The 14,711-nt window shown below is 46.0% G+C and overlaps 1 protein-coding gene across 2 annotated transcripts; it reads right to left on the bottom strand.

Annotated features, from left to right (window-relative positions):
- Positions 1-2,879: 2,879 nt before the first annotated feature.
- On the bottom strand, positions 2,880-13,881 carry minpp1b (multiple inositol-polyphosphate phosphatase 1b). Of its 2 annotated transcripts, none has more exons than XM_079260424.1 (7): positions 13,360-13,881; positions 11,976-12,167; positions 11,705-11,893; positions 9,459-9,556; positions 9,261-9,391; positions 9,047-9,180; positions 2,880-3,566 (listed from the first exon to the last, which is right to left on the bottom strand). In XM_079260424.1, the coding sequence occupies exons 1-7, from the start codon at positions 13,763-13,765 to the stop codon at positions 3,304-3,306; spliced, it is 1,413 nt and encodes a 470-aa protein (XP_079116550.1). In that variant the 5' UTR covers positions 13,766-13,881; the 3' UTR covers positions 2,880-3,303. The 2 variants fall into 2 exon arrangements, with proteins under 2 accessions (XP_079116550.1, XP_079116549.1); XM_079260423.1 differs by having other exon boundaries at positions 11,705-11,905.
- Between the last annotated feature and the right edge of the window lie 830 nt (positions 13,882-14,711).

The raw sequence follows: 14,711 nt of genomic DNA on the forward strand, positions 1-14,711 counted from the left end.
TCTGCAAAAAGCAGAGACCCAATCCTGAGGCCACCAAGTCGGATCCCCTCAACACCTCGGCTGCACCTAGAAATTCTGTCCATATAAGTTATGAACAGAATCGGTGATAAAGGGCAGCCTTGGCGGAGTCCAACCCTCACCGGAAACGAATCCGACTTACTACCGGCAATGCGGACCAAGCTCTGACACCTGTCGTACAGGGACCGGACAGCTCGTACAAGGGGGTCCGGTACCCCATACTCCCGGAGTACCCCCCACAGGAGCCCCCGGGGGACACGGTCGAATGCCTTCTCCAGGTCCACAAAGCACATGTAGACTGGTTGGGCAAACTCCCATGCCCCCTCCAGGACCACAAAGAGAGCTGGTCCACTGTTCTGCGACCAGGACGAAAACCACACTGCTCCTCCTCAATCCGAGATTCGACTATCCGGCGGACCCTCCTCTCCAGGACCCCTGAATAGACCTTACCAGGGAGGCTGAGGAGTGTGATTCCCCTGTAATTGGAACACACCCTCCGGTCCCCCTTCTTAAAAAGGGGGACCACCACCCCAGTCTGCCAGTCCAGCGGTACTGCCCCCGATGTCCACGCGATGCTGCAGAGGCGTGTCAGCCAGGACAGCCCCACAGCATCCAGAGCCTTAAGGAACTCCGGGCGGATCTCATCCACCCCCGGAGCCTTGCCGCCAAGGAGCTTTTTGACCACCTCAGCGACTTCAGCCCCAGAGATAGGAGAGTCCACCCCTGAGTCCTCCAGCTCTGCTTGCTCATCGGAAGACGTGTTGGTAGGATTGAGGAGGTCTTCGAAGTATTCCCTTCACCGACCCACAACGTCCCGAGTTGAGGTCAGCAGCTCCCCATCTCCACTGTACACAGTGTTGATGGAGCACTGCTTCCCCCTCCTGAGCCGCCGAATGGTGGACCAGAATCTCCTCGAAGCCGTCCGGAAGTCTTTCTCCATGGCCTCGCCGAACTCCGTCAATGCCCGAGTTTTTGCCTTGGCGACAGTCGAAGCCGCATGCCGCTTAGCCTGTCAGTACCCATCAGCTGCCTCCAGAGTCCCACAGGCCAAGAAGACCCGATAGGACTCCTTCTTCAGCTTGACGGCATCCCTCACTGCTGGTGTCCCCTCCACCAGGTTAAGGTGACGGCTCAGGGAGGGATTAGATTATTAATTGAAAAGTGAGATTGCTGTGATTCATGTTTCTCAACTCATCTCTTTGGAAACTAGCTGCTATGATAGGTGCCTTACTGGTTTCCGGATTATGTAACACGTTTAATCAGTTAACTGAAATTCATGAATTAAAAAACACTAGGCTTTTACTATGTTAGATTACTTTTAAGCTTTCAACTTGGAAATTTTGGCAAAATCTTGGCAACCAACCATTTCCATGGCAACAGAAAACATATCTGGACCTCACGCGGTCTCATGTGGGTAAGGAAATATGTGGAATGGGCAACAGAACTGAGAATGTAGGTTGTTTACATAATAACGCTCCCTGGAGAGGTTAAGCAAACTATGAAACTGGTTAACTGTCTCTGAAACTGGTGAACTGATTCAGAAACTGGTTAACTCACTCTGAAACTAGTGAACCTATTCAGAAACTGGTCAAGTTACTTTGAAACTGGTTAACTTACTCTGAAACTGGTCAACCTATTTAGAAACTGGTAAACTGACTGAAACTGGTCTACTGATTCAGAAAATGGTTAATTCACTCTGAAACTGGTTAACTGACTCTCAGCTGAACAACTGTTTTTGGCTCCAGATCAGCTGATATCCAGTCCAATCGGCTCTGACTATCTTTATTCAGAGTTAAGAACCACAAGAAAAAGGCGTCATCATTGGAGCCCCGATACCTGGATTTACCATGGCGACCATTGACAGAAAGCAGGTTGTTAACCCAACTCGAGACTCTGAGACTCCAACCGCAGTAGAACCCCTGATGTTGGATGTCGTCAGCACTCACAATTTTACCACAATTGATTAAAATCTACTGGAGCAGAATGATGTTCTTCATGGCGGGGGGAGGAAGAGGATGGTGAGGAGGCGATGCTGCTGGGATCCAGACCGACAGATTTCTACCATCACACACACTTATGAAATGATGATTTCAGACGTGTGTGATTACTCCAGATACCGTCGTCCTTCTCATGTTCAGAAACATCTCTTTACGTAAATACTTAAAATACAGCTTCTAAATCTCTGGAGTGGCGTTGCTACGGGCAACCCATGTCTGACAGCGGCTTCAGGTGGGAGACGGGAAGAAACTCAGGGTTTCTCTGTGGTGAACCAGCCAGGAGTTTACTTCATAGCTCGTTACCGTGGTAACGGACTCCGTTTCAGGAGCAGAAAACCTAGTTTTCCAAAACTAGACTGCAGCTCAGGGGGAAGAGCAGTCGTCTTTCACCTGGAAAGTTGGGAGACCAATTCCACGCTTCTCCTTTGTGCCGAAGTGTCCTTGGGCAAAACGCTGAACCCCAAGTTGCCCCCCGATCGGCACATCGGGGTATGTAAGTCACTTTGGATAAAAGCTTCTACTAAATGACTGTAGAATAGAAGAGAACTCCAGCTGCATATCTTCACCGAACAGCTGATTCTGCTGGAAGACTGAAGTCTGGTCCACATCCTGAACGCCACAACTTCCAAACACGCGTGTGTGTGTAAATAAACATGTCTGTGTGTAAATAAACACGTGTCTGTGTGAAGGGATAAGTAGAGCTCTGTAGGACCCCCTGGTTTCTATTTGAAAGTTTTAACGTGATGTGCTGATGAGCCGAGTTTATTTGTGCTGCAACAGTTTGGTTTAAATAAACTTGTGAAATAACATCTCAACCAGGAAGTCTCTCTCTCTCTCTCACTCACACGCACACAGTTTATTTTAATATTTTATTTAATCAAAAATGAACATCACAAAAGAATCATTCCAACCTTTTTACGGATAATGGCTTCATTTCCAATATTTCTGCATTTTTCCAACATTGTTGTTTTGTTTTTTTTAATGAATAATTGCTGAAGATTTTTCAGTTTTGTTTAAATTTCTTGTTTCTTAGCTTCATGTGTAATTTCAGGTGGACAGGAGGAAAGAACAGACAGAATTTTCTGCATGTTTTAGATATAAAAGGATTTCAGATGTCTTTCCGAGACAAATGAGCAGGATTCTGATTGGTCAGCAGCTACGTCTCCATGTTTGGCTTTTCGGATAAACCTCGGCAGGACCTGGTCCAACAGACGGTCAGGCTTGCGCAGATGCTTCAGCAGGTGGAGGTGAAGTGGGAAAGGTTCTGTTGGTGAGTGGTTCTACTGCGTCAGAGCTCTGTGTTGGGCCTGCGGCCACCAACCCCGTGGCTGCCCTGCCCCTCACACTCCGTGGCGAAGTTGCAGCCGTCCAGCAGGTGGCGGTATGTGGCGCGGACGTCGCGGTACAGCGGAGCATCCTCCCTCAGACCCGGGAACTGAAGCGGCATCTCGTTGATAAGCATCTGCAGACGCGGGCCGCCGCTGCAGTCGTACAGAACCAGCAGCAGGTTGGCGGCGTACGGGACGATACGACCGCTCCGGAAGCTTCGACCTGCAGGGAGACGTGATGTCACTTCCTGGAAACATTCCTCTGATTTAATCTCAATTTTACACCAATGAGACCGTATGTTTCAGAATTTCCAAACATTTTCAGGAATTTTTAATGAAAATTTTTTCCAAAAATTTCACAAAAAGTTTCAAAATTTAAAGACACTAAAATTTGGTCACCAAGCGCAGTGAACCTCTCAGTTCCATCAGGCCACATGACACTGTGGCAAAAACAAAAACACACACACACACACATAAAAAACACTCAATGCAAAAAGTCCCCCTAAAACTTTACTATAAATGATAGTTTTGAGAATCAAAAAATCCGTAACTTTGGCCCAACTTATGTCAACAACTTATTATGAAAGCGTTAGCATTAGCCTTTAGCTTACTGGACATTACAGTAGTTCTGCTTCTAACTCAGTAGCAAATTAAAACCATAAACTATTACCAGGCCGGTTGCTCATCGTTTTATTACATTTATAAGTGACCTTGCTAATATTTAGTTTAGTTTTTCATAGTGTTTGTATACTGTCATGCACTTGATACAGCTTTTATTTTCAAGGGTGTTGTAAACCGGTTGAAACTGCTGTAAAGTATCCTGCGGCAGCGTTAAGTCCCAAGTGCAGAGAAGAGTGTGCTGCATGGTTAAAAAGGAGATGGCTAATATTAATGTGTAGATTTGCTTTTGACTGTGTTTTTATACACAGCTGTTCAATATGGGGTGTGAACCATCAGCTTGAGTGACTGTGTTGTTAATCAGGGATGCTAAAATAAATGCAGGAATAAATGCATTTCCTGTAATTCATGTAAATATTAAATGAGCCCAACTTGTGAAAAATGTTTGGGGAGTCGTGTTAGCTTTAGTCTGTAGCCGATTAGTTTCAACTAGCTGCATTTAGCTTCTACTGAACAGCAAAATAAAGCGTTCTGCAGCTCATCAGGTGTTTACTGCTGTTGTTCTGAATAAACGCTGCTGAAAGATGTAAAAAAGTTCATCACATGTTGCTACGTTTGCTCAGCTTAGCAGTCTGCTAACACTGATGCTAACAGAGAGTTTTACATCCACGCTGGTGTTCCATCAGACTCCAACCAGCAGCTGGACTCGTGTCTTTCCTCTAGAGCCATCCTGTTCCCGCTTTCTCTTCCTGACCTCCTCAGACACCGTCTTCACCTTCTTACTTCGTTCAGCCGGGACAAACTTTGGTTGGAAGAGGAAGAAAACTAGCAGAGTCCTCTGTGTTTATAGAGGGAGGGGGGATGTAAACAACTTCAGGTCACATGATGCCATGTAAGACAGATCTGCTTATGCAGCGTTACAATGTCTGGTTTCTGAAGAGGGCAGCCCCCCCCCGGAGCGCCTTCATGCAGCAAAAACACTGGGTCTGGAACACAGAAACGCTCCGTTATTACTTACATTAGGCCAGTGATCCTCAACTCAATAAATTAAAGACAACATACTGAGACAAGAGGAGAGCCGCCAACCCCCCAAAAAGCGTTGCCACGCTACGTGTCCTGCTACGTTGCCAAATCAGTAACATTCAGCTTTTTAGCAAGGAATGGTTATCCTAAATATTACATGGAGTAGCGGCATTCTTATGCAACAGTATCTGGTGAAAATACAATAATGCCTCCAGAATGTGGGCGTTTCTTTTTCATTATATATACGGAGCTACCGACGGAGCAGCTCTTTGGTGGAGTTCGCTGCAGCTGAAATCAGCCAGAACTGGCAACTCTGACAGGGTCAGTTAGGGCCGTTAGGACAGCAGAGTTTCTGCAAGCAGCCTGCAGCTCTTGTTTGTGGAGAGAACTGCAGCGTTGAGGATCATTATGACTTGTTTAGATGCATTTTCAGAAAGCCAGCGGCTGCTTTACGAGCCGCAAGGCAAGAGTCGGTGAGCCGCATGCGGGTCGTGAGCCATGCAATGAGAAACACTGCATCAGGCTGATGTTTGGGTCAGAAGTTACACGGTGTCCATTTAAAAATGATTTTTAAAGATGAAAAATGTTTTTTATTTTGATTTCCCAGAAACTGTAAATATTTAAATTTCTATCATATTCACTATTTTGTGCTTTCAGAAGGATTTTTTTCCCAAAAATAAAAACTTTTTTAAAATTTTCTTTTATTTATTCATATTTCTTCAAATTATTTTAAGAAAATACTTTTTATTGAATATGTGGTTTATAAATAAATACAACAATATTTTATTTATGAAAAACATGCTTTTAAATAAATAAATGTATACAATTAATTTTATTTTTATTCATCAGGACACCTCCAATTACTGGAGAATAAACTCAATATAAAATTATATAAAGTCAATATAAAATTTCATACATACATGTACTCGGCCGCTCGGATCAAGCTGCGCCTCTTCTTCTGAACATATAACACCTGTCCTTCAACAGTTCCACCGGCTCCCAATAAAACGCAGAATCAACTTCAAGGTCCTGCTCCTAAGCTTCAAATAAATCCACAATCTGGCCTCTCGCCACTTGTCTGACCTGAGGTCCTCATCCTCCACTTATTTCACAATTCCCTCTGCCGCCGTCGCCACCATGGGGAGCAGAGCCTTTAGTCGCTCTGGAACTTTCTCCCATCTAAGATTCAGAACTCTGATTCTCTCCCATTATTCAGATTGATCTTCTTTTCACAAGGCAACCTTGGATATAGAAAGGCGCCATGAAATAAAATGTATTATTATTATAATGATTATTAATATTATCATTACAATGTAATTAGGAGGTTTACCTCAGAGATAAAAACAGGACAAGAAAATGATTCTAGTCAATACTTATAGAATATTCCTATTATATAAATATAAAATATATAACTATTTCTATAAAATAGATAAATAAATAAAAAGCTAAATAATATTAAAATGTTTCTGTACATCTCTGAAGAAGTAAAATATTGCAAGTAAAAAAATGTGGCAACTCTTTCAATAAACTTAATTTATCAGAGGATTCATTTCTGAATATTTTTTGGACTTGAATTTATTCAAAATTACCACATTTCCTAAATCTTTTAAATAATTTTAGAGGAAGTATTTAAGTTTTAGACATTGATCAAATTTTTTCACATTGTTGAAAAGAAAGAGAAGAGGATGCAGAGCGGGAGTGAGACAATGGAGACAGCGATGGAGATTTAAACAATACCTACCAACCGTCTTAATGTGAGATCACTAGCTAAAAAAAAAACGGACGAGCTCCAGATGCTAACAAGGTCTCAGAAAGAATACAGAGAGTGCAGTATTATGTGCTTCACCGAGACATGGCTGCATGAACACATCCCTGACTGTAATGTGTCTGTACCGGGCTTTAAAACGGTCCGTGCAGACCGCAGTAGACAACACAGCGGAAAGCTAAAGGGTGGTGGAATTGCAGTGCTGGTTAACCAGCGTTGGTGTCATCCTGGACATGTTACTGTCAAGGAGAAGATATGCACAAGGGACATGGAACTATTAGCTGTGAGCTTCCGTCCATATTATTTACCCAGAGAGTTTACCTGTGTTATTCTGGTAGCGGTTTATATAATACCTGGTACCGCACCAGACACAGCCTGTGATGTCATCAGCTCCGTCGTTGCTCGGCTACAAACACAGCATCCAAACTCATTCATGGTGATCTCCGGAGACTTCAACGTCTCCCTCTCTGCAACTCTACCAACATTCCAGCAGTTTGTCAGCTGCTCCACCAGAGAAAATAAGATGTTGGACTTATTTTATGCAAATATGAATGATGGATCCAGTTGTTCTGCCCTGCCTCCTTTAGGAAGATCTGACCATAATCTGGTTCTTCTCACCTCCACCTACAAGCCCGTCGTTCAGCAGCAACCAGTCATCACAAAGACTATCAAAATCTGGTCTGCTGAAGCTGAAGATGCTCTTAGAGGAGGCTTTGAGGCTACAGACTGGAACATCCTCTGTGAACCTCATGGAGACGACATCAACGCCATGACTGAGTGTGTGACAGATTACATAAACTTCTGTGTGGACAGCATCGTCCCAACAAGAACAGTGAGGTGCTTCCCCAATAACAAACCCTGGATCACCAGTCACCTGAAAAAGCTGCTGAACATCAAAAAGAAAGCCTTCAGGGATGGAGACAGGGAGTTATTGAGGGCAACACAAAAACAACTTAAAACACAAACTAAGAAGTGCAAGGAGGACTACAGGAAGAAGTTAGAAAGTCAGCTCCAGCAGAATAACCTGAGGGATGTGTGGTCTGGAATGAAGAAGATCACCGGCTTCAAGTTAAAGGAGGACCAGCCTGATGGAGGTCTGGACAGAGCTAATGAGCTGAACATATTCTTCAACAGGTTCAGTTCACCCATCATATACCTGCTCCAGAGAGCACACTCTCATCTGGTATCAGGGATGGACAAGAAGCAGAGTACAGAGAACTGGTCAGTCAGTTTGTTAAATGGTGCGGTGACAATCATCTCATATTAAATAGCAGCAAAACAAAAGAGATGATTGTTGACTTCAGGAGGAAGAAGAATAAACAAAGCACTGTTTCCATCCTGGGAGAGGAGGTGGAGGTGGTGGAGGAATACAAGTATCTTGGAGTTCAGCTGGACAACAAACTGGACTGGAAATGCAACACTGACTACATCTACAAGAAAGGTCAGAGCCGACTGTACTTCTTAAGGAAGCTGAGATGGTTTAACGTTTGCACCAAGATGTTGCATATCTTCTAGAAGTCTGTTGTGGAGAGTGCAGTCAGCTTTGCAGCATCTGCTGGGGTAGTAGCATCAGAACCAGAGACTTGAAGAGAATCAACAAACTGATCCAGAAAGCTGCTTCTGTGCTTGGAGTAACTCTGGAGCCGCTGGAGCTGATTGTCCAAAGAAGAATGCTGCACAAGCTGATGAAGATGATGGAGGATTCTTCACACCCTCTCCACAACACAGTGATGAAACAACAAAGTGTGTTCAGTGAGAGGCTTCTTCAGGTCCCATGTAAGACTGAAAGATACAGAAGATCATTCCTGCCAGCAGCCATCAGCCTCCGGAACAAGACCTCCTTTAGTTATTATTATTATGAACAAGACCTCCTTTAGTTATTATTATTATATACTGCAATATTTCCCTTTGGGGATTAATAAAGTATTTTTCATTTCATTTCATTTAATTTTACTTCATATCATATCATATTAAACCGATTTTTCAGGATTTTCCAAAAACATATTTTATCATTTTATTTTGAAACTATTTGAAAATATTTATAATTATTTTAAATAATAATAGTAATGTCCATATTTTGCTTTGAAATTATTTAAGTTATTGCAGGACTTTACTTCAGTATTTCAGTTTTTTAGCAGGATTTTATAAAGTGTTTTTATTTTAAAGTTTGTTTTTAAATATAAATAATAAAACCTATTTTCACTATAGAATTATTTTGTCTTTCTAATTAAAATTCTATTAAAAATTCAAACTCAAACTCATCTCACTGGACGATGGATGGGGGTGGAGCTTCATACCGTGTTGCGAGTGGTAGTTAATGGCAGTGGGCGGAGTCTGGTCCTTGTAGAGTCCCAGCAGTGATAGGAGAGGAAGGAGCGTCTCGGCATGTCCCACCAAGATGGACGCTGGTTCTGGAGAAGCTTCTGTTGACCTGAAGGAGACAGTCCAGTCCCCATTGATCAAAGGTCCCCAAGATCTCCTCTGCTCAGAAACTGCAGACCTGTGACCGACCTGCGAGGACGTCCAGCTTTGTCCAGCGTCCTGAAGATGTGATGGAAGAGAGGACAGCTGGACAGGCTGCTGATCATGTGACCATGAGAACGCTTCCAGTACTGCTTCAGGTCCGACTTGTACTCCAACACCTGCAAAGAACACCGCAGGTTGTAGTTGGGTTTCCAACATGTCCCACATCTGCAAGTCCAGTCCCACCTTAGCATCGCTCTCGTCAAACAGGAAGCACCACGGAGAGTGAACCGATTTGATTGACAGCTCGTACGAACACAAGAAGAAAGCAGCTTCCACCAGGTCTACAGGAAAACAAAAACAGGCGTCTCCTTGTCCCACCTGCAGCAACTTACACAGAATGCACAAGATAAAGTCTGGTTCTGGTTACTCGGGGCAAGTCTTGTAACTAGGGACAGTTCTGTTTATGGTTACTAGGGACAGTTTGGGTTACTAGGGTTAGTTCTGGTCACTAGGGTTAGTTCTGGTCACTAGGGACAGCTCTGGTCACTAGGGTTAGTTCTGGTCACTAGGGACAGCTCTGGTTACTAGGGTTAGTTCTGGTCACTAGGGACAGCTCTGGTTACTAGGGTTAGTTCTGGTCACTAGGGTTAGTTCTGGTCACTAGGGATAGCTCTGGTCACTAGGGTTAGTTCTGGTCACTAGGGACAGCTCTGGTCACTAGGGTTAGTTCTGGTTACTAGGGTTAGTTCTGGTTACTAGGGTTAGTTCTGGTCACTAGGGACAGCTCTGGTCACTAGGGTTAGTTCTGGTCACTAGGGACAGCTCTGGTTACTAGGGTTAGTTCTGGTCACCAGGGACAGCTCTGGTCACTAGGGACAGCTCTGGTCACTAGGGTTAGTTCTGGTTACTAGGGTTAGTTCTGGTTACTAGGGTTAGTTCTGGTCACTAGGGACAGCTCTGGTAACTAGGGTTAGTTCTGGTCACTAGGGGCAGCTCTGGTCACTAGGGTTAGTTCTGGTCACTAGGGACAGCTCTGGTTACTAGGGTTAGTTCTGGTCACTAGGGACAGCTCTGGTCACTAGGGTTAGTTCTGGTCACTAGGGACAGCTCTGGTCACTAGGGTTAGTTCTGGTCACTAGGGACAGCTCTGGTTACTAGGGTTAGTTCTGGTCACTAGGGACAGCTCTGGTTACTAGGGTTAGTTCTGGTCACTAGGGACAGCTCTGGTCACTAGGGACAGCTCTGGTCACTAGGGACAGCTCTGGTCACTAGGGTTAGTTCTGGTCACTAGGGACAGCTCTGGTCATTAGGGTTAGTTCTGGTCACTAGGGACAGCTCTGGTCACTAGGGTTAGTTCTGGTCACTAGGGTTAGTTCTGGTCACTAGGGACAGCTCTGGTCACTAGGGACAGCTCTGGTCACTAGGGACAGCTCTGGTCACTAGGGACAACTCTGGTCACTAGGGTTAGTTCTGGTCACTAGGGACAGCTCTGGTCACTAGGGTTAGTTCTGGTCACTAGGGACAGCTCTGGTCACTAGGGACAGCTCTGGTTACTAGGGTTAGTTCTGGTCACTAGGGACAGCTCTGGTTACTAGGGTTAGTTCTGGTCACTAGGGACAGCTCTGGTCACTAGGGACAGCTCTGGTCACTAGGGTTAGTTCTGGTCACTAGGGACAGCTCTGGTCATTAGGGTTAGTTCTGGTCACTAGGGACAGCTCTGGTCACTAGGGTTAGTTCTGGTCACTAGGGTTAGTTCTGGTCACTAGGGACAGCTCTGGTCACTAGGGACAGCTCTGGTCACTAGGGTTAGTTCTGGTCACTAGGGACAACTCTGGTCACTAGGGTTAGTTCTGGTCACTAGGGACAGCTCTGGTCACTAGGGTTAGTTCTGGTCACTAGGGACAGCTCTGGTTATTAGGGTTAGTTCTGGTCACTAGGGACAGCTCTGGCCACTAGGGACAGCTCTGGTTACTAGGGTTAGTTCTGGTCACTAGGGTTAGTTCTGGTCACTAGGGACAGCTCTGGTCATTAGGGTTAGTTCTGGTCACTAGGGACAGCTCTGGTTACTAGGGTTAGTACTGGTCACTAGGGACAGCTCTGGTTACTAGGGTTAGTTCTGGTCACTAGGGACAGCTCTGGTAACTAGGAGTAGTTCTGGTCACTAGGGACAGCTCTGGTCACTAGGGTTAGTTCTGGTTCCTAGGGACAGCTCTGGTTACTAGGGTTAGTTCTGGTCACTAGGGACAGCTCTGGTCACTAGGGTTAGTTCTGGTTACTAGGGACAGCTCTGGTCATTAGGGTTAGTTCTGGTTACTAGGGACAGCTCTGGTCACTAGGGTTAGTTCTGGTCACTCGGGACAGCTCTGGTCACAAGGGTTAGTTCTGGTTACTGGGGTTAGTTCTGTTTACAAGGGACCACTCTGGTAACTAGGATTGTTTTGTTTACTAGGGACAGTTCCCATTACTAGGAACCGATCAGATATACAGACCTGGGGTGAGGCTGTCTAAAGGAAGGCCCAGCTTTTCGGCCATCTTCTTCCTCACTCCCTCCATCTCCTCGCCATGTTTGAACTTCTCCACTTCCAGCAGCGCCGTACGGTTGTTCTCCACGCCCTCTACGTAACTACGGCAACGCTCAAAGAAGCGCATCAACTGGTCATCCACTTCATGGGAGAACTCTGGAAGGCCGTCTGCAGACAGAGGTCAGAGGTGGTTTGCTAGAACAAGGCACTACATTTCCCAGGATGCCTTTCAGCTCACCGTGGTGGCGCCAGTGCTGCTGCAGCCCCTCCTGGAAGGCCTCCACGCTGCTCACACAGCGGTGTTTGGAGCTGCTGATGAATCTTATCCTCCTCTTCCTCATGTTCTCCTCCGACAGCAGAGACGGAAACAAGGTGGCCAGACGCCGGGCCAAATGGTGGAGGTCATCCCGGCCCTTCGTCACCAGCTGACCTGAGGAGGAGGAGGAAGGGGGAGGTGGGGAATAGGGAGAGGAGGAGGGGAGAGATGTGAGGTGGGAGAGGAGGAGGAGATGAAGGAGAAAGAAGGAGGTTAGGAGATGGAGGAGGAGGAGAGACGTGAGAGGGGAGGAGGAGATGGAGGAGAAAGAGGGAGGTTAGGAGATGGAGGAGGAGGAGAGACGTGAGGTGGGAGAGGAGGAGGAGATGGAGGAGAAAGAGGGAGGTTAGGAGATGGAGGAGGAGGAGAGACGTGAGGTGGGAGAGGAGGAGGAGATGGAGGAGAAAGAGGGAGGTTAGGAGATGGAGGAGGAGGAGAGACGTGAGGTGGGAGAGGAGGAGATGAAGGAGAAAGAGGGAGGTTAGGAGATGGAGGAGGAGGAGAGACGTGAGGTGGGAGAGGAGGAGATGAAGGAGAAAGAGGGAGGTTAGGAGATGGAGGAGGAGAGACGTGAGGTGGGAGAGGAGGAGGAGATGGAGGAGAAAGAGGGAGGTTAGGAGATGGAGGAGGAGGAGAGACGTGAGGTGGGAGAGGAGGAGATGAAGGAGAAAGAGGGAGGTTAGGAGATGGAGGAGGAGGAGATGAAGGAGAAAGAGGGAGGTTAGGAGATGGAGGAGGAGGAGAGACGTGAGGTGGGAGAGGAGGAGATGAAGGAGAAAGAGGGAGGTTAGGAGATGGAGGAGGAGGAGAGACGTGAGGTGGGAGAGGAGGAGGAGATGGAGGAGAAAGAGGGAGGTTAGGAGATGGAGGAGGAGGAGAGACGTGAGGTGGGAGGAGGAGATGGAGGAGAAAGAGGGAGGTTAGGAGATGGAGGAGGAGGAGAGACGTGAGGTGGGAGAGGAGGAGATGAAGGAGAAAGAGGGAGGTTAGGAGATGGAGGAGGAGGAGAGACGTGAGGTGGGAGGAGGAGATGGAGGAGAAAGAGGGAGGTTAGGAGATGGAGGAGGGAGGAGGTTAGGAGGTAGAGGAGGAGATGAAGGAGAAAGAGGGAGGTTAGGAGATGGAGGAGGAGGAGATGGAGGAGAAAGAGGGAGGTTAGGAGATGGAGGAGGAGGGAGGAGGTTAGGAGGTAGAGGAGGAGGAGACGAGGGGAATTATTTTAGCACTATTTTCAGGATTCCACCAGGAATACTTTCAGAAATATTCCAGGCAGGCGGGTTACCGGGAATGCCCCCGGCCCTCTCACCGTCCATGTCCTCCGTGTACCACGGCTCCCAGCGGCTCCGGATGTCCTGCAGCCAAGCCGCGGAGCTCCTGGAGGGTCCAGAGGCTTCTGTCCGAACCAGCTGGTTCAGCTTCAGGATCCTGCGGATGTTCTTGGCGGTCGGGTACCGGCTGCCGTGCCTTATGACGGCGGTTAGGTGGACCGGGGAGCATCGCTCGGTGGGCGGCGGCCTCAGCACCGACGTGTTCACGGACAGCAGGTCCCGCTGCAAGTGTGGGTTCACCTCTTCGTACCGGGTCTTGGTTCCGAAGTAAATTGCAATTTTTGGGATGTCAAGGTTCGCCATGGAGGAGCAGGAGAGGCGGGTAGAAAGCTGGCTGAGAACCGCCAACAGCAGTCCGTGTGTGGGCGTGAAACTAGGGAGCATGTCGGCGGGGAAACAGTTCCACCAAACCGGGTCAGTTCCACCGAACCGGGTCAGTTCCGCCAAACCGGAGTAGTTCCACCGAACCAAAGCTCCTGTCCGCCCTTTTGTTTACTTTGTTGATGTTCCGGGTCTGTCACGTGACCAACGAGCTTCTCCGCGATGGCCGATAAAAAAACTTTCCTGGAGATTTTAAATCCGCAGGTTTGCTTCTGCTTTATTCATATTATTCACGTCTCAGTCAAATTGACAAAAATATAGAATTATACAGTACACGAGGCAGATTATCAGGTGCATCGCGTCGTACATGGTACAACAATATAACAATAATAAAAATAGCCATCTAACCCTATCCCTAGTTTATAGGTATCGGACTTTTAAAGCTCAACATTTTATTTCAGCTTCTTTTATTAAAATTCAGGCCTTTAATTACACTTACTTGAACACTTTTAAGAAGTGAGTTTTTGAGCCATATTTATAAGTGAATGTTATATTAAGCTGGTATATTAGCAGGTTAATTAAAGTTTGATCACCAGCTGTAGGGTTGGTTAACATCAGCTTCAAGAGGAAACAAATTCTCCCACACCAACAGAAATACATCTATTCATTGCACATTTCTGCTTTAACTGGATATATATATATATATATATATATATATATATATATATATATATATATATATATATATATATATATATATATTTATGTAAATGCATTTATATATAATATTTTTCAGATATAAAAAAAACCATTATATTCCTACATGGGCCAAAATCCAGCAGATTTCCAATGTATTTCTGCTTTAACATACCTGAATAAAATTAAATGGACAACAGCCTGTCAGGTTCTGCACAATGACTCAATAATTTCAGTTATTATATTTTAATGACCATAAGAGGCACCGTATTAAAAGCCCCAGTCTCAGTTACGTGTGCTATTTCTGTATTTA

This window comes from Telmatherina bonti, assembly GCF_933228915.1.
Source record: "Telmatherina bonti genome assembly, chromosome: 21".
In the NCBI taxonomy this organism is placed as follows: domain Eukaryota; kingdom Metazoa; phylum Chordata; class Actinopteri; order Atheriniformes; family Telmatherinidae; genus Telmatherina; species Telmatherina bonti.

What these genes read in the sequence shown, in the direction of transcription:
- minpp1b (XM_079260423.1), bottom strand. Translation starts at nt 13,765, where the DNA reads ATGCTCCCTAGTTTCACGCCCACACACGGACTGCTGTTGGCGGTTCTC. An exon ending in TTGACGAGAGCGATGCTAAG is followed by an intron (nt 9,392 to 9,458) that starts GTGGGACTGGAC and finishes TGTTCTTTGCAG; the next exon opens with GTGTTGGAGTACAAGTCGGA. An exon ending in AAAGCTGGACGTCCTCGCAG is followed by an intron (nt 9,181 to 9,260) that starts GTCGGTCACAGG and finishes TGTCTCCTTCAG; the next exon opens with GTCAACAGAAGCTTCTCCAG.